This window comes from Hyperoodon ampullatus, assembly GCF_949752795.1.
Source record: "Hyperoodon ampullatus genome assembly, chromosome: 15".
Taxonomy (NCBI): domain Eukaryota; kingdom Metazoa; phylum Chordata; class Mammalia; order Artiodactyla; family Ziphiidae; genus Hyperoodon; species Hyperoodon ampullatus.
Window position 1 is genome coordinate 48,985,147 of NC_136928.1, and position 25,254 is coordinate 49,010,400.

At 37.9% G+C, this 25,254-nt stretch overlaps 1 protein-coding gene across 1 annotated transcript in view; it reads right to left on the reverse strand.

Moving 5' to 3' along the window:
• Positions 1-11,765, reverse strand: part of GTF2A1L (general transcription factor IIA subunit 1 like) — a gene marked incomplete at both ends in the record, with an annotated part of 65,887 nt that extends 54,122 nt beyond the window's left edge. The window contains 3 exons of the mRNA XM_079721185.1: positions 8,832-8,955; positions 9,151-9,252; positions 11,745-11,765. Of these exons, the coding sequence (XP_079577311.1) occupies positions 8,832-8,955; positions 9,151-9,252; positions 11,745-11,765 (247 nt within the window). The remainder of the gene's footprint in view (positions 1-8,831; positions 8,956-9,150; positions 9,253-11,744) is intronic.
• Between the last annotated feature and the right edge of the window lie 13,489 nt (positions 11,766-25,254).

A 25,254-nucleotide genomic window follows, 5' to 3' on the forward strand; every position in this document is an offset into this window, starting at 1 on the left:
GGACACTACATAATGATCAAGGGATCAATCCAAGAAGAAGATATAACAATTATAAATATATATGCATCAAACATAGGAGCACCTCAATACATAAGGTAATGGCTAACAGCTCTAAAAGAGGAAATCGACAGTAACACAATAATAGAGGGGGACTTTAACACCTCACTTACATCAATGGACAGATCATCCAAAATGAAAATAAATAAGGAAACAGAAACTTTAAATGACATATTAAACAAGATGGACTTAATTGATAATTATAGGACATTCCATCCAAAAACAACAGAACACACTTTCTTCTCAAGTGCTCATGGAACATTCTCCAGGATAGATCATATCTTGGGTCACAAATCAAGCCTTGGTAAATTTAAGAAAACTGAAATCATATCAAGTATCTTTTCCAACCACAACACTATGAGACTAGATATCAATTACAGGGAAAAATCTGTAAAATGTACAAACACATGGAGGCTAAACAATACACTACTAAATAACCAAGAGATCACTGAAAAATCAAAGAGGAAATCTAAAAATGTCTAGAAACAAATGACAATGAAAACACGAGGACCCAAAGCCTATGGGATGCTGCAAATCCAGTTCTAAGACGGAAGTTTATAACAATACATTCTTACCTCAAGAAACAAGAAAAATATCAAATAAACAACCTAACCTTACACCTAAAGCAACTAGAGAAACAGGAACCAAAAAAACCCCAATGTTAGCAGAAGGAAAGATACCATAAAGATCAGATCAGATAATAAATGAAAAAGAAATGAAGGAAACAATAGCAAAGATCAATAAAACTAAAAGCTGGTTCTCTGAAAAGATAAACAAAATTGATAAACCATTAGCCACACTCATCAAGAAAAAGAGGGAGAAGACTCAAATCAATAAAATCAGAAATGAACAAGGAGACGTTAAACAGACACTGCAGAAATATAAAGGATCATGAGAGGTTACTACAAGCAACTCTATGCCAATAAAATGGACAACCTGGAAGAAATGGACAAATTCTTAGAAAAGCAAAACCTTCCGAGACAGAACCAGGAAGAAACAGAAAATATAAACAGACCAATCACAAGAACTGAAATTGAAACTGTGATTAAAAATCTTCCAACAAACAAAAGCCCAGGACCACATGGCTTCACAGGCGAATGCTATCAAACATTTAGAGAGGGGCTAACACCTATCCTCCTCAAACTCTTCCAAAATATAGCAGAGGGAGGAACACTCCCAAACTCATTCTACAAGGCCACCATCACCCTGACACCAAAACCAGACAAAGCTGTCACAAAGAAAACTACAGGCCAGTAACACTGATGAACATAGATGCAAAAATCCTCAACAAAATACTAGCAAACAGTATCCAACAGCACTTTAAATGGACCATACACCATGATTAAGTGGGGTTTATCCCAGGAATGCAAGGATTCTTCAATATACACAAATCAATGTGCTACACCGTATTAACAAATTGAAGGAGAAAACCCATATGATCACCTCAACAGATGGAGAAAAAGCTTTTTACAAAATTCAACACCGATTTATGATAAAACCTCTCCAGAAAGTAGGCATAGAGGGAACTTACCTCAACATAATAAAGGCCATATATGACAAACCCGCAGCCAACATCATTCTCAATGGTGAAAAACTGAAACCATTTCCACTAAAATAAGGAACAAGACAAGGTTGCCCACTCTCACCACTCTTATTCAACATAATTTTGGAAGTTTTAGCCACAGCAATCAGAGGAGAAAAGGAAATAAAAGGAATCCAAATAGAAAAGAAGTTAAACTGTCACTGTTTGCCAATGACATGATACTATACATAGAGAATCCTCAAGATGCTATGAGAAAACTATTAGAGCTAATCAATGAATTTGGTAAAGCAGCAGGATACAAAATTAATGCACAGAAATCTCTTGCATTCCTATACACTAATGATGAAAAATCAGAAAGGGAAATTAAGGAAACACTCCCATTTACCATTGCAACAAAAAAGTAAAATACCTAGGAATAAACCTACCTAAGAAGACAAAAGACCTGTATGCAGAAAACTATAAGACACTGATGAAAGAAATTAAAGATGACACAAGCAGATGGAGACATATACCACGCTCCTAAATTGGAAGAATCAACATTGTGAAAAGGACTATACTACTCAAAGTAATCTGCAGATTCAATGCAATCCCTATCAAATTACGAATGGCATTTTTCACAGAACTAGAACAAAAAATTTTACAATTTGTATGGAAACACAAAAGACCCCGAAGAGCCAAAGCAATCATGAGAAAGAGAAATGGAGCTGAAGGAATCAGGCTCCCTGACTTCAGACTATATTACAAAGCTACAGTAATCAAGACAGTATGGTGCTGGTACAAAAACAGAAATATAGATCAACGGAACAGGATAGAAAGCCCAGAGATAAACCCACATACATATGGCCACCTTATCTTTGATAAAGGAGGCAAGAATGTAAAATGGAGAAAAGACAGCCTCTTCAGTAAGTGGTGCTGGGAAAACTGGACAGCTACATGTAAAAGAATGAAATTAGAACACTTCCTAACACCATACACAAAAATAAACTCAAAATGGATTAAATGTACAGCCAGACACTATAAAACTCTTAAAGAAAAACATAGGCAGAACACCCTATGACATAAATCACAGCAAGATCCTTTTTGACCTACCTGCTAGAGAAATGGAAATAGAAACAAAAATAAACAATGGGACCTAATGAAAATTAAAAGCTTTTGCACAGCAAAGGAAACCATAAACAAGATGAAAAGACAACCCTCAGAATGGGAGAAAATATTTGCAAACAAAGCAACTGACAAAGGATTAATCTCCAAAATATACAAGCAGCTCATGCAGCTCAATATCAAAATCAACCCAATCCAAAAATGGGCAGAAGACCTAAACAGACATTTCTCCAACAAAGACATACAGATTGCCAACAAACACATGAAAGGATGCTCAACATCACTAATCATTAGAGAAATACAAATCAAAACTACAATGAGGTATCACCTCACACTAGTCCGAATGGCCATCATCAAAAAATCTACAAACAAGAAATGCTGGAGAAGGTGTGGAGAAAAGGGGACCCTCTTGCACTGTTGGTGGGAATGTAAATTGATACAGCCACTATGGAGAACAGTATGGAGGTTTCTTAAAACCTACCTACCATATGAGCCTGCAATCCCACTACTGGGCATATACCCTGAGAAAACCATAATTCAAAAAGAGTCATGTACCACAATGTTCACTGCAGCACTATTTACAATATCCAGCACATGGAAGCAACCTACGTGTCCATCGACAGAGGAATGGACAAAGAAGATGTGGCACATATATACAATGGAATATTATTCAGCCATCAAAAGAAATGAAACAGTTATTTGTAGTGAGGTGGATGGACATAGAGTCTGTCATACAGAGTGAAGTAAGTCAGAAAGAGAAGAACAAGTACCATATGCTAACACATATATATGGAATCTAAAAAACAATGGCTCTGAAGAACCTAGGGGCAGGACAGGAATAAAGACGCAGATGCAGAGAATGGACTTGAGGACACGGGGAGGGGGAATGGTAAGCTGGGACGAAGTGAGAGAGTGGCATGGACATATATACACTATTTACCAAACGTAAAATAGATAGCTAGTGGGAAGCAGCCGCATAGCACAGGGGGATCAGCTCGGTGCTTTGTGTCCACCTAGAGGGGTGGGATAGGGAGGGTGCGAGGGAGACTCAAGAGGGAGGGTATATGGGGATATATGTGTACGTATAGCTGATTCACTTTGTTCTACAGCAGAGAACAACACACCATTGTAAAGCAATTATACTCCAATAAAGATGTTAAAAAATAGTAAAAAAAAAAAAAAAAAAAAAAAGATAAATAAAAGGCAAATTTACTAAAAAAAAAATAAAAATACACAAAGAACTCTCAAAACTTAACAATAAGAAAGCAAACAAACCAATTAGAAATGGGCCAAAGACCTAAATAGACACTTCATCAAAGAAGATATATAAATGGCAAATAAGCATATGAAAAATATAAAAGATGCTCCATATCATATGTCATTGGGGAAATGTAAATTAAAACAACGAAATACCACTACACCCCTATTGGAATGGACAAAATTCAGAACACTGATAACAGCAATATGCTGGCAAGTATGCGGAGCAACAAACTCTCATTCATTGCTGGGGAATGTAAAATGGTTCAGCCGCTTTGGAAGATAGCTTGACAGTTTCTTACCAAGCTAAACATACTCTTACCATATGATCCAGCAATCACACTTCTTGGCATTTGCCCAAAGGAGTTGAAAACTTATATCTTCACAAAAACCTGCACACAAATGTTAACGGCATTTTTATTTATAATTGCCAAAACCTGGCAGCAACCAAGATGTCATCCTTCAGTAGGTGAATGGGTATATAAACTGTGGTACCTCCGGACAATGGAATATTATTCAGTGCTGAAAAGAAAGGAGCTATCAAGCCATGAAAAGACATGGAAGAACCTTAAAATCGTATTACTGAACTTCCCTGGTGGCGCAATGGTTAAGAATCCGTCTGCCAATGCAGGGGACACGAGCTCAAGCCCTGGTCCGGGAGGTTCCCACATGCCGCAGAGCAACTGGGCCCGTGCGCCACAACTACTGAGTCTGTGCTCTGGAGCCCACAAGCCACAACTGCTGAGCCCACATGCCACAACTGCTGAAGCCTGTGTGCCTAGAGCCTGTGCTCTGAAGCGGGAGAAGCCACCGCAATGAGAAGCCTGTGCACCGCAACGAAGAGCAGCCCCCACTCACTGCAACTAGAGAAAACCCGGGTGCAGCAACGAAGACCCAATGCAGCCAAATATAAAAAAATAAATAATTTTTTAAAAAATCATATTACTAACTGAAAGAAGCCAATCTGAGAAGGCTGTATACTATAGTGTTACAACTACATGACATTCTAGAAAAGGCAAAACTATGGAGACAGTAAAAAGATCAGTGGTTGCCAGAGATTGGTGTGAGGGGAACGGATGCAGAGGAGCACAGAAGATATCCTGGGCAATGGAAATACTCTGTATGAAACTATTACAATGGATTCAAGTCATTATAAACTTGCCCAACCCCACAGAATGTACAACACCAAAAGTGACAATGTAAACTATGGACTTTGGGTGTTTACGATGTGTCAATGCAGGTTCATCAACTGTAACAAATGTACCACTCTGGTTGGGTATGTTGATAACTGGAGAGGCTATGCATGCGTGGGAGCAAGGAGTATATGGGAAATCTCTGTACCCTCTCCCAAATTTGCTGTGAACCTAAAGATGTTCTAAAAAATTAAGTATTTTTTAAAAGTGGATTATAAATTATATATAATAGAATATAAGAATAGAACAGCAGTTCTCAAAGTTTAGTGTACAAACCCCTGGGGGTCCCTAAGATACTTTCAGGGTGTTCATAAGGTCAAAACTATTTTTATAATATCAAAAAAATATATGCCTTTTTAATTTCTCACTAAATATTTTAAGGCGGGGGGTGGTGCTGACATTTGCACTGATAGCACAAAGCCGTGATAAATAAAACTGAAGGCACTTTCACATGAATTAAGCCTGTAAGCACCAAACCTTACTAGTGCTCACTGTATTTATTCTCCATTGCTATTTACTCACAGTTTAAAAATAAACAAATAAAACCAGCAACAACAAAACTGTTTCACTTAAGAAATTCCTTAATGTAACCATAAAGAATGATTTTTACTAAATTTCAACCCTCAAGTATACTTGCTTTTAATATTCTGTGTGAGGAAACAGGAAGAACATATAAAGCATCTTTAGCATACAGAAGTACAAGGAAGTATGAGGAAATCCAATGGTGCTATTGTTTAAGTTGGGAGCTGACCTAGCTAATTTCTTTTTTCAAGAAACACTATTTTACCTGAAAGAAAAACTGACAGAAACTATGGTTCATCAGACTTGGGTATTTGGCAATTTTTTGAAAATGAACTAAGTGTGCCTATCACCTCAAGGAAAACAAACTGACAGTATTGGTTTGGCAATGATTAAAATTCAAGCTTGCAAGCAAAAATTAGAATTTTGAAAACTATATCCACTACAGTAAGCTTCATCGCTTTCCAATACTTAAACACTTTTCTGTGAGATATGCGGAGATATTAATATGATTTTTTATCCTGTACAATGAACGATGTGTCAAATGTATAACTCAGTGAACCAATATCTTCCACGTCACCCATGTATATTACAAAATTACACAGGGGTTAGACAGTCATTCAAAATGCAAGATATACCAGTGAACTTTAACATCACAAAAAGTCCATCAATATGGCTTCAGATTCCACTTTGCAGCTAACCTCTCAGAAACTACCACGTGTTGAGTTTTAGCATAGTACCAAATTACCTGAAAAAGCTATTAAAACACTCTTCCTTTTCCAATTATCTATCTGTGGAAGATTTTCTTCTGCCAAAACTACATATCACAACAGATTAAATTTAGAAATAGATATGAGAATCCAGCTATCTTGTATTGAGCCAGACATTAACAAGAATTGCAGAAAAGTAAAACAATACCAGTCTTCTCACTAAATATTTTTTTGTTCTAGAAAAGAGTTATTTTTAACAAATACATATTAACAATCATTTTTTAAATTAATAAATCAACATTTAAAAAATTTCTCAGCTTTAATTTCTAATATGGTAAATAGATACTAACAACCCACATAAAAGGAAGCACTTTGAGGTTCTCAACTTTTAAGTGTAAAGGGGTCTTGAGACCAAAAAAAAAAAAGTTGACAACTGAAGATATAGCAAATGAGTAAACAAATGGATAATAGAGTCAAAGAAAATACAACAGGGCAAACAAATTTTAACAGTGGAAAAGACAAAGGCAAAGGACTTATTCCATTGTAGATTTAATGTGAACTTGTTATCAAGAGATAAAAAGGTTGTAGAGTATGTTTAGGCTATCTTAATCAGGCTTTTAGAAGCATACAACGAGATGATATAATTAAAAAGTACTTCAATTTTATGAGGCTGTTTACTTCAAGAATCTTATTGCAGAGTACCTAGAAATGAAGAGGGATAGGAAAAAGGCCTATAATGCAGTTTTACAGGATACATGTGCTTCCTCTTCACTTCATCATGAATGATGTAGAAAAGAAGAAGAAGAAAAATCGTCTTGTTTAAATGTAATTATTCCTATTATTCTAACCTCTAAGACAGAATTAGTAAGAAAGAAGTGCTGAGTGAAAGTCAGCTAGATATATTAGTTGCAAGACTATTTTGTGATTTAAATCACTGGTAATATTACCATCTTGAGGCAAAATCAAGTATTACAATTTTGAATGACAAAGAACCTGAGAAGTGTTCCAGCTCGTCTTTTCTTAAGAACCATGCTTTTCGTAAAAGACAATCAAGTATTTTACTACTCCACATTCACCACCCTCCAAGCCACTCCTAAGGAAAAAATCTTTAAAGTTCTTTAATGAAGAAAAAAATTAAAAGAATGTTATTTAAATAGAGAAATAAAAGGGATGCCCTAATAAAACAGTAAAGTTAAAAATGAAAGCATAGCCAAAAACCGAACAATTGATGTAATTCAATGTGTCAACTTAATAATTAAAACAGCCATGGCTAACTCTTAAAGAGCAATGTTACACATTTTAAGCACAGCATTAGATAAAAGTTGTGTTTGGTTACCTCAACACTCATTGTTAATTTCATTTTTATACGTTATAATTGCTGCCACACTTAAATTCTCTCATTTTGTAATAGAGGAGGTACTAGCCTCCTTACTATCGATATTTTCCCCTCACCTTGACCCACAAGATTTTCATGTGAATTTTCCCAAGTATGCCATGAACAATCTAGTTTTTACTGACAATCTAATCCAAAATCTACCCTTACCTCTTGCAGACATTCATCTATTGAATTTCAGCTAAATCCAATAAAACCTACTTGTGTGTGTCTGTCTGTGTCTGCGCACGACTGTATCTGGGTGTGTCTCCCTGAGTCTGGATATGTCTGTTGGTGTGTGCCTCTGTGTCTGTCAGTGCATCCCTATGTGCCTGCGTCTCTGTGCATCAACATGTAGATGTATAGACATACGCACATCAGGATAGCATAAGGATTATAAGAATCAGAGGAGAAAAAAAGAAATAAAGGCTAGAAAGATATAATAGTATTGTTTTATCTTTTAGCAGTTAGTCTTTTCCAGTTTAAATGGATAGACATAATATGGACAAATATTTCCCTTAAAAGCAGAGGTCTAGATTTAAGTCCAAGATTAAAGACAATACACATATGGTCCATCCCTAGCCATCATTTTATATCCAAAACTGTGAAGTAGCCTGAATAAACTCCATACTCCTGTTTATACTCCATTTTGCTTCCATTTCAATTCCAGATTTACAATACATACACATAGCAAGAGGAAGAGAAAGAATGCACAAGCTTGCAAGCACCCATCTTTCCCTCTGCTTCTTCACCAAGTGGCTGGATTACTCCTTTACTAGAGCCAATCAAATCCTCTGAGATAAACAAAGGGTATTTCCAATAGCCCACAAACTATATAATTTGTTCCCATGAAGTAAGGCTTTGTCACCTTTGTGGACTATAATAGTTTTAAAAATAGTTTAAATAACCTAATTTTTTTGTCAATAATTACATGGCAGTGATGACTTATCTTGTGTTCTTTTAATAGCAATGATTTTGAAGTCCAAGCCCTCTCCCCTAAGAACATTACCCTAATTCCAAACCACCACCAAATGAGAATTTGTTCTGCATATAGTACTAATTTACTAACTATATCCAACCTGTTGATGATTGCAATGTTTGATGCAAGCTGTGTGGCAACTGAAGGGTAAACAGAGGCGATTGGACACGATTTCTGAAGAAGTCTTCTGTTGCTTTAGACTGCAAAACCTTTGTTTCCCAGAGCTACAGAGAAAAACAAAACGTTTGCTCTAAAAAAAAAAAATTAGGATATTTACTCCTATATTTTTTACTTTTAAATTAAATGATCAGCTGAAGGCACAATAAATGGGTAAGTATTAAACTATAATTAAGGGGGTTGGATTTAATTTATCCATTTTTTAAGCTAAAAAAACAAGAGAGAAACTTCTGTCTACAAACCTGCTTCAAGTCTTTTAAGACTTGTTCCTCTATACCTTCTTCAGCAAACAGATCCCGCACTCCTTCAATTACATCTTCAATTACAGATCTGTAGAGTTTAGGCTACATCAAAGCAATTGTTAAAGTTTTACATTCTCAAGTTTGAGTGTATCCAGCCTTAAAAAACATGCAGTATACACTTTCTAATCTTATATTTGAAGAAAAGCCACCACAAGGATTTTCACTCTGTGCATCCTATTCCCAATAGTCTTAGCTTTCCATAAATTGGTTAACTTCAGACCCATAGTCTCAGCTTATCTATAAGGCTGAATCACAATACTACAAGAAAATATGAGATAATAATCTCATCAAGATGTATGGTTACTTTTAGGATCCTTGGCTTTTGGGTCAGTATTTAACCTCCACACTCCTTTTTAAAAAGGAAATTAATTTAAGACAGGTGGAAATGAACCTTTTGTTTTCAATTTACCTTTTTCTCAGAAGGACCCAGAGAGCTTTTTTAGAGTTTACTATATCACTTCCATAAATGTAAATAAATTCCAAGCCATAAATTTGGGGCAAGTATCTACAATAGAGTCACCAAAGTCTGTCCCATCCCGCTTCCAACATACAGAGTCCAAAAAGATATTCTGAACCATGGTCAAGTAAAAGTACAACGGCACCAAAAAGGATTTCCTAAGAGAAACTAAGGAGGACATAAACAAACCTTACCCTTCCACAATCTGCATACTGCAGAGACTAAGTAACATCCTAAAAGCAGATCTTTACCAGATTAAAAACTGGTCAATATCAATAGAAAAATAGCCCTGTGGAAATAAACTCAGTCCTTCAAATCTATGTAAACTGTGCTCCACTCCCACCCTAGTCCAAAATGGCAATGCTGGGAAATTCCCTGGCAGTCCAGTGGTTAGGACTCGGCGCTTTCACTGCCTGGGTTCAATCCCTGGTGTGGGGACTAAGATCTCGCAAGCCACGCAGCACTGCCAAAAAAGACCAAATAAAAATAAATAAAATTAAAAATTAAAAAATGCAGAAAAAGAATGGCAATTCTAAGTGTACTGACAATACTGACCTAGTGGAAGTTCTACTGATAATAACAAAATAGGAATTTAGTTGAATTGCTCTTATTTCAAATTGCTTAATCAGGCCAAATTGAAAATCCTGTCGTTCTAGGACTGCTTTTTCATACTACTCAGTAAATATTCTAAGTACTCCTATTCATGTGAAGAGTAGTTAGGTATTAAACTTATTCCTTCTAAAGGCCCAGAGTGAGCCTATGAAAGAGCCAATCAGTAATATTTAAATAATACGTTATTCACAAGCATAGTCAATAAGATTAAGTGCCCTAGATTAGTTCCTTCTTCTAAAACATCCTACCCTGATAAAGCCGTGCTTAATTGATGTTTCAGTGTTAGGCCCAGCTAGTGTGATCACACTTAAAGCTAGAGGTAAAAACTCCTAGGGATAAAAACATCTTTTAAGATCTACCCTCAGAATGTAACAGCAGCCATCAAAAAATAACCCATTAGAACACAATTTTTCAAAAGCGAAGTAGGAATTGAACATACTTTCTCTTCTAGGACTACAGTTAGACTTTATATTCTTTCCCTGTTATCTTCATTGGTATATGTACAGTCCACTATGCATAGCCCAGGAAATCCATCTTAACCTCTTCCCTATTTAAAAGAAAACACACACACACTCCTTGGAGTTTCACCATCAAATAAAATGGTATACACGGTAAGCTTCTATTCAAGCATAATTATTTCATTATTCATTATTAAAACACATTATCAGAAAAAGGATACACATTAAAATAATAACTTGTCTTCAGAAATGAACCATTTTATCCCTCGTATGTATAGATGGAACCCATAAAACAACACAGATCTGGACAAGCACATTGCCTTTCAAAAGTCTTTTGAAATGAACTGAAAATAAACGTGATTTCTTGACTTTTTTTCTTTAAATCAATTTTTAAGATTGATAGAGGGTCTCACAAGACCATTTAGCCTGTCAGTTCTCGGTTTACGTACTCCTTAACAGTAACAAAGCAACGTCTGGGTTTATCAATTCCAACTGTACACTTAAACATTAAGATGCTTAAGGATGGGGAAATGGAGGGGTGGGGGAGAACTTTAAAAATATGTGGTGGGGTAACCTAAAGTATCACATTACCTGTTATTTCGGGTAAATAATATAGCTTAGACTCAACAGTGGTCATACCAAAATTAAGAACTACAATTAGAGTACAACTGAACTCAGTAATTCTAAACACACTAAACTGGGAGGCTTAAGGTGCGTTCCATCTCTAACCACCTTCTCAAATCCTCACTCTAGAGGACCTCAGCTCGATGAGGAGTAAGAAGGAGAAGAAGAGGGGCACTTGTTCTTCTGGCAGGGGGCCAGGTCCAACTTCCGCTTCCTCCAACACGGAGGAGAACAGAGAAGCCCCTACGGGAGAGGGCTCCTGAAAGTCTGTAAAGAGCCAGGATGGAAAAAAAAAGGGTGTGCGGAGCTCCGCTGCCATGAGCCCAGGACCGCGCTTCCTCTGCACGGAGCGCAGGCCGAGAGGCCAGGCTGGCGGTACTTACCACCGGGTTGACGCGGTCCATGCCCGAGGCTCCGGGGACCTCACCCTTTGTGCCTGCGCAGCACGCAGTGCGCCTCCGCAGCACGCAGTGCGCCTCCGAGGACCGCTCCATGCGTGCTTTGAACGTAGGTGCACGTTGTCCGGGCAACTACGTCAGGACGCTGGGGGTGGGGCAGGGGAGGAGGGAAAGGTTTATGACGAGGTTTAAGGGGAGTCGCGCTGCAGAGGCAGTTAAGAGGTTGACCTGCACGTGCAAAAAGACCAGATAAAACGGGGTGGTAAAGTCCAGTGTAACCAACTTTGGGCCGTTCACATGACCCTTGAAGAGCCTTTATTTTCTCAATCTGTAAAATAAAGGCTAAGAAAATAGGGGATGAGCAATGCAGCGGTAGATCCCAGTTCACTTTACCTTTGAGAAGAGGGGAGCTAGTGGTATCTGTCCTCTCCTTTTGCCAATTTTCATTCCTCCCCTTACGCCCCAGTCACAGCTGAACTCCAGTATATAATAAGAGCCAAACTCTTCTAAGATTGGTTCTCAAAGTGTAAGACAGCAACATCAGCTTCATCTGAAAACCTGTTAAAAATGCAAATTATTGGGTCCCTCCCCAGACCTACTGAATCAGAAACTCTGAGGCTGGGACCTAGCCTTCTGTAACTTTAACATGCTCTCCAGGTGATTCTGATGGGCACTTAAATGAGTCTCTTTGTCCCAAAGCAAAGATTTTCAGCTTTGGCTGCACACTGAAATCACCTGGGGAGCTTAATAAAGGTTTGGCACCTGAATCTCACCCCAGAGAATCTGATTATATTATGCAGCCAAGTTGGAGAACCACTGCTAAAATAAAGTCAGCACCCCAATACCGCCCAGGCTCCTTTTCCTCCTCAGGCAGAAATCACACCCTTGACCCTGAAGGGTAGAGCATCTAGGGGCATACCTTGCCTAGGGCTGAGGGTAGATGTAAGCACAGATAACCTGGAGGGTTAAATAAGGGAACAAGTCATTTATTGCCACTACTCTGCCTTTTAAAACAGCCTTTCTAGCCTGCAGATAGATCCTGACCTAACCAGATGGCTAAGTTACTGAATGATTAAAAATCCTATCAGGTTTAAAATTGGCTGTTTATTTATTTATTTGTGCATGTAAGTTCAGTAGAGCTATTTATGTCCAACCAATCTGTATTTGCTTTGCCTGGGTCAGGTACCTTATAGTTTGTGAGTTTCAAGAAGCTAATTTATATGAAGCCCTTTTGAAGACTTTCCTAAATTGAAAACTCTGAAATTTCTTTTACAAAAAGCCAAGAATGTTACATAGTAATTTTTAATGATTGTATCTTTACCTGGCAATTTACTACCAGAAGTATTCAAAGTGACTTAACTTACACCCAAAACAAAAAGCAGTCATTGATTCCTACTGATATCATAAAAATTCAATTAAATTATTCAATTATTCAGCTTATTGCCGAAAAATCTCATTTTTCATCTTTTTCATAGCCAAGTTTTAAAACTTTATTCCTAAATGCATAGGATTAGTAATCACCTAATTTTTTGTGATAGCATACTGTTTTATATTACTTCATTATATATTTTACCCTTCTCAGGGCTATACTATAGATCATACATACTTTTGAAATTAAATTTGGACCTTGGTACCCATAAAAAGTGTGACTAAGTTGAACTGTTGTTTCTTAGTATACTTAGTAGACTCAAGTTGCCAAGAGGTTATGTAACTGGCAGAGAAATGTCAGTAACTTTCCATTTGTCCTTGGTGGTCTCTCTGCATGGTCACTAGTAGACTAAGATGTAGTTTCTTCCCAGTAATAGACAATGGCTTTTAGAGGAGGTATACTTTAACCTACATTCCAGGTGAATCCAAGTTACAGATCTGCTCTGGACCTGAGATAGCCAGCTTCCAAGATGGCCCCCAAAGATCCTTACCTCCTGGTATTCATGACCTTGTGTTCTCCCCTCCCACATTTTAGCATGGTTTGTCTGGGTGACCAACAGAATAGGAGAAGTAATGATGTATCACTTCTAAGATTAGGTTATAAATGACTGTGGCTTCCTTCCTTGGGATTCCTTCAGATCACTCACTTGGGAAAAGACAGCTGTCATGTTGTGAGGACAGTCAAGCACTCCGCCTATGGAGAGGCCCATGTGGCAAGGAACGAAGACTCCAGCCCATAGCCAACAGGGATCCCTGTTGGAAATTGATGCCTCCCCATTTGGGCTGTCAGATGATTGCAGCCCTGACTTGTCTGCATCCCTTTGAGAGACTTTGAACCAGAAACTGTGTGAGATAATAAATATTTGTCATTTTAAACAGTTAAGTTTGGGGATAATTTGTTACACAAAATGGGATAACTAATACAGGACCCATTCTCTGATTGGACTGTGCCTAGTGAAGGCTTGGTTTTCCTCATTGTAATCTCAGCCTTTAAACTTTCTTGAGTACCCTCATCAGTCACAAGAGCATTTGAAAAGTATGTAAAGGAATCTTTATAGGCTGATATTTGATAGTGTTGACCCCAGGTTATCATCAAACAAGCAGACTGTTGTAGTCATGTAATGGTCACATTTCTTTTGTCAATTTTTCAAACTCAGAGGGGAAGTGTGTTGCATACACAAAAGACTTTTGATGCTAAAATTGAAATTTCAAGATCCCAAAGCCTCAGTGAGGCAATTTTACAGTAACTTTTTTTTTTATGTTAGTAATTAGAGAATAAAAAAGGAATGCTGAACTTTGGTCTGTCTTTGAGTATACAGTTTTTGAAATTACACCTGTGGCAAAATATAAAGCTCTTCCCCAATTGCCCACCACAGTTCAGAGCATCAGATTTTCATTTTCTCCTCTTTTGTTTAGAGGCTATAATATCTATTTAACATATCATTTGTAATCAACACTAGTTTTGTAACATTTAAGCAAATCTTAATAATCAGATTAATTTCTCTGTATTCTGTAAGTTCATATTACTTTTGCCTAGAGGTTTCAGTGATATTATAAAAGTAAAGAAAAAACTTCTCTTTGTTTATTGTGAGAAAAGGCCATATCTTTGAAGTCCTTTCTCTGAATAAGAATGTTTTTTAAAATGTTATTTAGAGACAGCCCATTTACATATTAAATTTTACAGTCAAATGCAGGGCATTTCAGTAACTCTAGACTCTAAATAATATATTTATCAGTAATGAAAAATACAAGTTAGGCTATGAGCATATGCCTTAAGGCAGCAAATATTCACAATTCGTTTCTGAACATTTTTCACCCAATGCACTAAACCCAGCAGTATTGTGTTTCTCTGCCTCTGTTTCATTCTTCACATCATTCAGGAAATGAAAATCCACATAATCTCTGCCTCACCTTGTAACTTTGAAATGGCTGCAATGTTAGTAGTTCTGACTTGTTTATACTCTGCACTTTTATAACATTTTCCATTTTCTAATACAACTCTAAAATCAACTTATATTATTTGAACATCAGATACAATTCCACCACGATGAATCCCTCCCCCCTACCCTAACAGGATTTCAGTTAAAATGACCATGTGACACAGTGCGATGGCCAACTGGTGACCTTATCACACAGTGGAACACTGTTAATGTTCACATTACTACCTATTTTTAAATGTTTTAATATTAAAGAGATGTATGCATTGTGTGCATATGAAAATGAGTGACTATAATTAACTCAAGGAAAGTGTGAAGGATGACTTCAAACACAGTTTTCCCTATGGCTACTTTTCAACATTCTCAACAGGGTCTTGATAAGAATTCAGTAATTTCCAAGCTAACAAATTATTCCATTTTCATTTCTTTAATCACAATGTGTATAATCAAATGTGAACATGAAATATTAGCAAGAATAATGTCTGTTGTCTCCAGTGAATTTTCCAACCTAAATTTCAACTTAGAGAAGATGGAGGTAAAGACCAATAAATTGAACTTAAGGCTATGACCTGGAAAGAACCAACCAGCTTTGTTCCCACAGTAACTGTACTTATCTTCTTTCCTAATTGGTCTCATTTTGTAAGGTGTAAAGGTAGCATCTTGAATATTCTATATTATTCTAGGTGCTTCAAATATCAGGAGAGGCAGGGACAACATGGAGTAGACACACTCCTTCCTATTCCTTCTGCTAAGCACAGCTAAAAAAAACTCTGGATATTATACATAAAACAAAGATAAGAAGACTCTGAAAGGTGGAGAGAAGAGCATAGACAGTTAGGGACCTCACAACCCAAAGAATGACACAGCAGTAAATCCCCTTGTTTTCTTTTTGCCTCGCCTATACCAGCCTGGGTACTGGTGAAGCTTGCAACCCGGAAACATCAAAGGTCACAGACCAAAAAGAACAAAAGCCTTTTTTCTCAAGCTAAGGACCAGAAAAGGGGCAGGAAGACAGAAAACTTTTAGACAATATCTGCTCTACTTCAAACGCCACAGAAAAAAAGCAGCCCCACCCCAGAGCCGTCAGCAAAGGCAGAGTAGGGAGTTTAAACTTCCACTCTTGCCCAGCTGTAACGAGGTGCAGCCATCCCCACAATGTCACTGGAGGCCACCTGGGATGCCTGGACTCGTCCCCCCAACCCAGCTATGATGAGGCATCCCCACCAGCCACTAGGGTTGTGTCAGAGAAGACCAAGACCTTCATCCCTGCTGGGTGATATTGAGACCTCCCCCTGCAGTGTCCGTGGGGGCCATGTGAGAAGGAGTTACAAGGTCCCCTTCCCTGCGTCAACCAGCGCGATGTCAGTGGAAGCCAGGTGGGGGGCCTGAACCCCTACCCTACCCAACTGTCACAAGGAGACCCTCCTCCCCTGGGCTGTCAACAGAGGCTGAGCCAGAAATAAGGCCTGGAAGCCTTGGCAATAGCAAGTGGGTACTTTCACTTTCCCCTACTGGCCCTGTGTCAGAGGAGACCTACTAAAATAGAAGATTTAAACAAGATCCAGAGTCTCATAATAACCAAAATGTCCAGGATGCAATTGAAGATCATTTGTTATACCAAGAACCAGGAAAATCTCTACTTGAATGAGAAAAGACAATTGACACCAACACAGAGATGACTAAGAGGTTGGAATTATCTGGAATTATCTGACAAGAATCTAGCCTTCATAAAACTGCTTTAATGAGCAATTAAGCAAGCAATTTAATGGGCGCTTTAAACAAATGAAAAAATAAAAAGTCTCAGCAAAGAAACAGAAGATATAAAGAAGAACCAAATGGATATTTTATAACTGAAAATACAATAACCAAAATAAAAAGTTCAATGGATAGGCTTGTTATGGATTGAATTATGTCCCCCCTAAAAAAGGTATTTTGAAGTCCTAACTCCCAGCACTTCAGAATGTGACCTTATTTGGAAATAGAGTCATTGCAGATATAATTAGTTAAGATGAGATCATACCACAGTAGGATGGGCCCCTAATCCAATATGACTGATGTACTTATAAACAAAGGACAAAGATAGACAGAAAGACAGCCATGTGAGAACAGAGGCAGAGACTGGAGTGATGCATCTACAAGCCAAGGAACACCAAGGATTATTGGAAAACACCAGAAGCTAGAAGAGACAAGGAAGAAATTCTCCCCTACAAGTTTCAGAGGTAGTATGGCTCTATCAACAACTTGATTTCAAACTTCTAGCCACACTTCAAACTTAGGACAATAAATTTCTGTTATTTTAAACTACCCAGTTTATGGTAGTTTGTTATGGCAGCCCTAGGACACTAGTGCAGGGCTCAACAGTAGAATGAAAATGAGAAAGGAAAGAATCAGTGAACTTGAAGGCAGAACCATAGAAATAACCCAATTTGAACAACAGAGAGAAAACAGTCAATTCAAATGTAAGTGGATTTCTTGTCAGAAACCATGGAGGCCAGAAGGAAGAGGCCTGAAAGAAAAGTGCTAAAAGAAAAGAACCATCAACTCAGAATACTATATGAAGTGGCAATATTATTCAGGAAATAAAGGGAAAATCAAAACATTCTCAGATGAAAGAAAACTAAGATAACTTATCACCAGCAAAACTACCCCAAAAGGATGGCTAAAGGAAGTTTTGAAATAGAAAGGAAATGATAAAAAGGAGGAATATCAGGAAGAAAGAAGAATGAAAAGTAAAAATATATGTAAATGTAGTAGATTTTCTTCTTTTGAGTTTGCTAGTGTGTATGACAGTTGAAGCAAAAATTGTAATATTGCCTCATGTGGTTCTCAAATTCTATTATCAGTGGGAGAGGATAAAGGAAAACACAGTTTCTTCAATTCACTGGAACTGGTAAAAATGTTGACTATAAGTTATGCATGTAATACCTAGAGCAACCACTAAAAAAAAATGCTACACAAAGAAATATACTCAAAAATACTATAGATAAATCAAAATGGCATTCTAAAAAAATGTATAAGTAACCAACAGGAAGGCAGAAGAAAATAAAAAGAAAAGAGAAATAAAGAACAGAGGGAACAAACAAATCAAAAAGGCACAAACCAGTGTTGGCAAGAATGTGAAGAAAGAGTAAAATGGTGCAGCTACTTTGGAAAACAGTTTGGCAGTTTCTTGAAAAGTTAAGTATAAATTTACCATATGACCTAGCTATTCCACTCTTAACCCAAGAGAAATGAAAATATATGTTGACACAAATACCTGAACATGAATGTTTATAGCAGAGCTATTGATGATAGTGAAAAAGTGGGGAAAACCTAAATGTCCACCAAGGGATGAATGGGTAAATAAAATGAGGTATAGGGACTTCCCTGGTGGCACAGTGGTTAAGAATCTGTCTGCCAATGCAGGGGACACGGGTTCGAGCCCTGGTCTGGGAAGATCCCACATGCCACAGAGCAACTAAGCCCATGTGCCACAGCTACTGAAGCCCACGCACCTAGAGCCCATGTTCTGCAACAAGAGAAGCCACCGCAATGAGAAGCCCACGCACCACAAGGAAGAGTAGCCCCCACTCGCCACAACTAGAGAAAGCCCGCATGCAGCAACGAAGACCCAATGCAGTCAAAAATAAATAAATAAATTTATTTTTTTTAATGTGATGTAGTCATACAATGGAATACTATTTGACAATAAAAAGGAATGAAGTATTTATTTTATTTATTTTTTTTTTTATTAGTTTCTGCTTTATAACAAAGTGAATCAGTCATACATATACATCTGTTCCCACATCCCCTCCCTCATGCATCTCCCTCCCTCCCACCCTCCCCATCCCACCCCTCCAGGCGGTCACAAAGCACCGAGCTGATCTCCCTGTGCTCTGTGGCTGCTTCCCACTATCTATCTACCTTACGTTTGGTAGTGTATATATGTCCATGCCTCTCTTTCCCTTTGTCACAGCTTACCCTTCCCCTTCCCCATATCCTCAAGTCCATTCTCAAGTAGGTCTGTGTCTTTATTCCCGTTTTACCCCTAGGTTCTTCATGACATTTTTTTTTTTAATTCCATATATATGTGTTAGCATACGGTATTTGTCTTTCTCTTTCTGACTTATTCACTCTGTATGACAGACTCTAGGTCTATCCACCTCATTACAAATAGCTCAGTTTCGTTTCTTTTTATGGCTGAGTAATATTCCATTGTATATATGTGCCACATCTTCTTTATCCATTCATCCGATGATGGACACTTAGGTTGTTTCCAGCTCCGGGCTATTGTGAATAGAGCTGCAATGAACATTTTGGTACATGTCTCTTTTTGAATTATGGTTTTCTCAGGGTATATGCCCAGTAGTGGGATTGCTGGGTCATATGGTAGTTCTATTTTTAGTTTTTTAAGGAACCTCCATACTGTTCTCCATAGTGGCTGTACCAATTCACATTCCCACCAGCAGTGCAAGAGTGTTCCCTTTTCTCCACACCCTCTCCAGCATTTATTGTTTCTAGATTTCTTGATGATGGCCATTCTGACTGGTGTGAGATGATATCTCATTGTAGTTTTGATTTGCATTTCTCTAATGATTAATGACGTTGAGCATTCTTTCATGTGTTTGTTGGCAGTCTGTATATCTCCTTTGGAGAAATGCCTATTTAAGTCTTCTGCCCATTTTTGGATTGGGTTGTTTGTTTTTTTGCTATTGAGCTGCATGAGCTGTTTATAAATTTTGGAGATTAATCCTTTGTCAGTTGCTTCATTTGCAAATATTTTCTCCCATTCTGAGGGTTGTCTTTTGGTCTTGTTTATGGTTTCCTTTGCTGTGCAAAAGCTTTGAAGTTTCATTAGGTCCCATTTGTTTATCTTTGTTTTTAGTTCCATTTCTCTAGGAGGTGGGTCCAAAAGGATCTTGCTGTGATTTATGTCATAGAGTGTTCTACCTATGTTTTCCTCTAAGAGTTTGATAGTTTCTGGCCTTACATTTAGGTCTTTAATCCATTTTGAGCTTATTTTTGTGTATGGTGTTAGGGAATGATCTAATCTCATACTTTTACATGTCCCTGTCCAGTTTTCCCAGCACCACTTATTGAAGAGGCTGTCCTTTCTCCACTGTACATTCCTGCCTCCTTTATCAAAGATAAGTTGGCCATATGTGCGTGGGTTTATCTCTGGGCTTTCTATCCTGATCCACTGATCTATCTTTCTGTTTTTATGCCAGTACCACACTGTCTTAATTACTGTAGCTTTGTAGTATAGTCGGAAGTCAGGCAGCCTGATTCCTCCAGCTCCGTTTTTCGTTCTCAAGATTGCTTTGGCTATTCGGGGTCTTTTGTTTTTCCAAACAAATTTTGAAATTTTTTGTTCTAGTTCTGTGAAAAATGCCAGTGGTAGTTTGATAGGGATTGCATTGAATCTGTAGATTGCTTTGGGTAGTAGAGTCATTTTCACAATATTGATTCTTCCAACCCAGGAGCATGGTATATCTCTCCATCTATTTATATCATCTTTAATTTCTTTCATCAGTGTCTTATAATTTTCTGCATACAGGTCTTTTGTCTCCTTAGGTAGGTTTATTCCTAGATATTTTATTCTTTTTGTTGCAATGGTAAATGGGAGTGTTTTCTTGATTTCATTTTCAGATTTTTCATCATTAGTGTACAGGAATGCCAGAGATTTCTGTGCATTAATTTTGTATCCTGCTACTTTACCAAATTCATTGATTAGCTCTAGTAGTTTTTCGGTAGCATCTTTAGGATTCTCTATGTATAGTATCATGTCATCTGCAAACAGTGACAGCTTTACTTCTTCTTTTCCAATTTGGATTCCTTTTATTTCCTTTTCTTCTCTGATTGCTGTGGCTAAAACTTCCAAAACTAGGTTGAATAAGAGTGGTGAGAGTGGGCAGCCTTGTCTTGTTCCTGATCTTAGTGGAAATGGCTTCAGTTTTTCACCATTGAGGACAATGTTGGCTGTGGGTTTGTCATATATGGCCTTTATTATGTTGAGGAAAGTTCCCTCTATGCCTACTTTCTGCAGGGTTTTAATCATAAATGGGTGTTGAATTTTGTCGAAAGCTTTCTCTGCATCTATTGAGATGATCATATGGTTTTTCTCCTTCAACTTGTTAATATGGTGTATCACATTGATTGATTTGTGTATATTGAAGAATCCTTGCATTCCTGGAATAAACCCCACTTGATCATGGTGTATGATCCTTTTAATGTGCTGTTGGATTCTGTTTGCTAGTATTTTGTTAAGGATTTTTGCATCTATGTTCATCAGTGATATTGGCCTGTAGTTTTCTTTCTTTGTGACATCCTTGCCTGGTTTTGGTATCAAGGTGATGGTGGCCTCGTAGAATGAGTTTGGGAGTGTTCCTTCCTCTGATATTGTTTGGAAGAGTTTGAGAAGGATGGGTGTTAGCTCTTCTCTAAATGTTTGATAGAATTCGCCTGTGAAGCCATCTGGTCCTGGGCTTTTGTTTGATGGAAGATTTTTAATCACAGTTTCAATTTCAGTGCTTGTGATTGGTCTATTCATATTTTCTATTTCTTCCTGAGTCAGTCTTGGTAGGTTGTGCATTTCTAAGAATTTGTCCATTTCTTCCAGGTTGTCCATTTTATTGGCATAGAGTTGCTTATAGTAATCTCTCATGATCTTTTGTATTTCTGCAGTGTCAGTTGTTACTTCTCCTTTTTCATTTCTAATTCTACTGATTTGAGTCTTCTCCTTTCTTTTCTTGATGAGTCTGGTTAATGGTTTGTCAATTTTGTTTATCTTCTCAAAGAACCAGCTTTTAGTTTGGTTGATCTTTGCTATCGTTTCCTTCATTTCTTTTTCATTTATTTCTAATCTGATCTTTATGATTTCTTTCCTTCTGCTAACTTTGGGGGTTTTTTGTTCTTCTTTCTCTAATTGCTTTAGGTGCAGGGTCAGGTTGTTTACTCGAAATGTTTCCTGTTTCTTAAGGTGGGATTGTATTGCTATAAACTTCCCCCTTAGAACTGCTTTTGCTGCGTCCCATAGGTTTTGGGTCGTCGTGTCTCCATTGTCATTTGTTTCTAAGTATTTCTTAATTTCCTCTTTGATTTCTTCAGTGATCACTTCGTTATTGAGTAGTGTATTGTTTAGCCTCCATGTGTTTGTATTTTTTACAGATCTTTTCCTGTAATTGAGGTCTAGTCTCATAGCATTGTGGTCGGAAAAGATACTTGATACAATTTCAATTTTCTTAAATTTACCAAGGCTTGATTTGTGACCCAAGATATGATCTATCCTGGAGAATGTTCCATGAGCACTTGAGAAAAATGTGTATTCTGTTGTTTTTGGGTGGAATGTCCTATAAATATCAATTAAGTCCATCTTGTTTAATGTATCATTTAAAGCTTGTGTTTCCTTATTTATTTTCATTTTGGATGATCTGTCCATTGGTGAAAGTGGGGTGTTAAAGTCCCCTACTATGATTGTGTTACTGTCGATTTCCCCTTTTATGGCTGTTAGTATTTGCCTTATGTATTGAGGTGCTCCTATGTTGGGTGCATAAATATTTACAATTGTTATATCTTCTTCTTGGATCGATCCCTTTATCGTTATGTAGTGTCCTTCTTTGTCTCTTCTAATAGTCTTTATTTTAAAGTCTATTTTGTCTGATATAAGAATTGCTACTCCAGCTTTCTTTTGATTTCCATTTGCATGGAATATCTTTTTCCATCCCCTTACTTTCAATCTGTATGTGTCTCTAGGTCTGAAGTGGGTCTCTTGTAGACAGCATATATATGGGTCTTGTTTTTGTATCCATTCAGCCACTCTGTGTCTTTTGGTGGGAGCATTTAGTCCATTTACATTTAAGGTAATTATTGATATGTATGTTCCTATTCCCATTTCCTTAATGGCTTTGGGTTCGTTATTGTAGGTATAGTCCTTCTGTTGTGTTTCTTGCCTAGAGAAGTTCCTTTAGCATTTGTTGTAAAGCTGGTTTGGTGGTGCTGAACTCTGTCCGCTTTTGCTTGTCTGTAACGGTTTTAATTTCTCCATCAAATCTGAATGAGATCCTTGCTGGGTAGAGTAATCTTGGTTGCAGGTTTCTCTCCTTCATCACTTTAATTATGTCCTGCCACTCCCTTCTGGCTTGTAGAGTTTCTGCTGAGAGATCAGCTGTTAACCTGATGGGGATTCCCTTGTGTGTTATTTGTTGTTTTTCCCTTGCTGCTTTTAATATGATTTCTTTGTGTTTAATTTTTGACAGTTTGATTAATATGTGTCTTGGCGTATTTCTTCTTGGATTTATTCTGTATGGGACTCTCTGTGCCTCCTGGACTTGATTAACTATTTCCTTTCCCATATTAGGGAAGTTTTCAACTATAATCTCTTCAAATATTTTCTCAGTCCCTTTCTTTTTCTCTTCTTCTTCTGGAACCCCTATAATTCGAATGTTGGTGCGTTTAATGTTGTCCCAGAGGTCTCTAAGACTGTCCTCTGTTCTTTTCATTCTTTTTTCTTTATTCTTCTCTGCATCAGTTATTTCCACTATTTTATCTTCCACCTCACTTATCCGTTCTTCTGCCTCAGTTATTCTGCTATTGATCCCATCTAGAGTATTTTTCATTTCATTTATTGTGTTTTTAATCGATGCTTGATTCATCTTTAGTTCTTCTAGGTCCTTGTTAACTGTTTCTTGCATATTGTCTATTCTATTTCCAAGATTTTGGATCTTGGAAATAGAATCTTGGATCAGCTTTACTATCATTATTCTGAATTCTTTTTCAGGTAGACTGCCTATTACCTCTTCATTTGTTAGGTCTGGTAGGTTTTTATCTTGCTCCTTCACCTGCTGTGTGTTTTTCTGCTTTCTCATTTTGCTTATGTTACTGTGTTTGGGGTCTCCTTTTTGCAGGCTGCAGATTCGTAGTTCCCGTTGTTTTTGGTGTCTGTCCCCCGTGGCTAAGGTTGTTTCAGTAGGTTGTGTAGGCTTCCTGGTGGGGGGGACTAATGCCTGTGTTCTGGTTGTTGAAGCTCGATCTTGTCTTTCTGGTGGACAGGTCCACGTCTGGTGGTGTGTTTTGGGGTGCCTGTGGCCTTATTATGTTTTTAGGTATCCTCTCTGCTAATGGGTGGGGTTGTGTTCCTGCCTTGCTAGTTGCTTGGCATAGGGTGACCAGCACCGTAGCTTGCTGGTCGTTGACTGAAGCTGGGTGCTGGTGTTGAGATGGAGATCCCTGGGAGATTTTCGCTGCTTGATATTATGTGGAGCTGGGAGGTCTCTTGTGGACCCGTGTCCTGAAGTTGGCTCTCCCACTTCAGAGGCACAGCACTAACTCCTGGCTGCAGCACCAAGAGCCTTTCATCCACCCGGCTCAGAATAACAGTGAGAAAAAGTAGAAAGAAATAATTAGTAGAAGAAAGAAAGAGAGATTGAAAGAAAGGAAGAAGGGAAGTAAGGGAGGAAGGAAGGAAGAAAGAAAGAAAGGAGGGAGGGAGGAAGGATGGAAAGAAAGGAAAGAAAGGAGGGAGGGAGGGAGGAATGAAAGCAAAAGGAAGAGTGAATGGAAGAAGAGAGGGAGGGAGGGAGGAAGGAAAGAAAAAGAAAGTGGAAAGAAGAAGGGTGGGAGGGAGGGAGGGATGGAGGAAAGAAAAAGAAAGAAGGAAAGGAGGAGCGGAGGGAGGGAGGGAGGGAGGGAAGGGGGGAAAAAAAGAAAGAGCAGGTAAAGTAAAATAGAATGAAGTATGAAATATAGTAGCGTTATTAAAATTAAAAAGTAATTATTGAAAAAAAACACGGACCGATAGAACCCTGGGACATATGGTGGAAGCAAAGCTATACAGAGAGAATCTTACACAGAAGATTACACATACACATTCACAAAAAGAGAGCAGGGGGAAAAATCAAAAATCTTGCTCTCCAAGTCCACCTCCTCGATTTGGGATAATTCGTTGTAAAAAGAGGAAAAGGGCGAAAAGTCTGAAATCTTGCTAAGTCCACCTCCTTAATTTGAGATAATTCGTTGTAAAAAGAGGAGAAAAAAAAAAAGGGGGGGGGGGGAAAGTCTTAAATCTTGTCCTCAAGGTCCACTTCCTCAATTTGGGATGATTCGCTGTCCATTCATGCACTCCACAGACGCAGGGCACATCAAATGGACCGTGG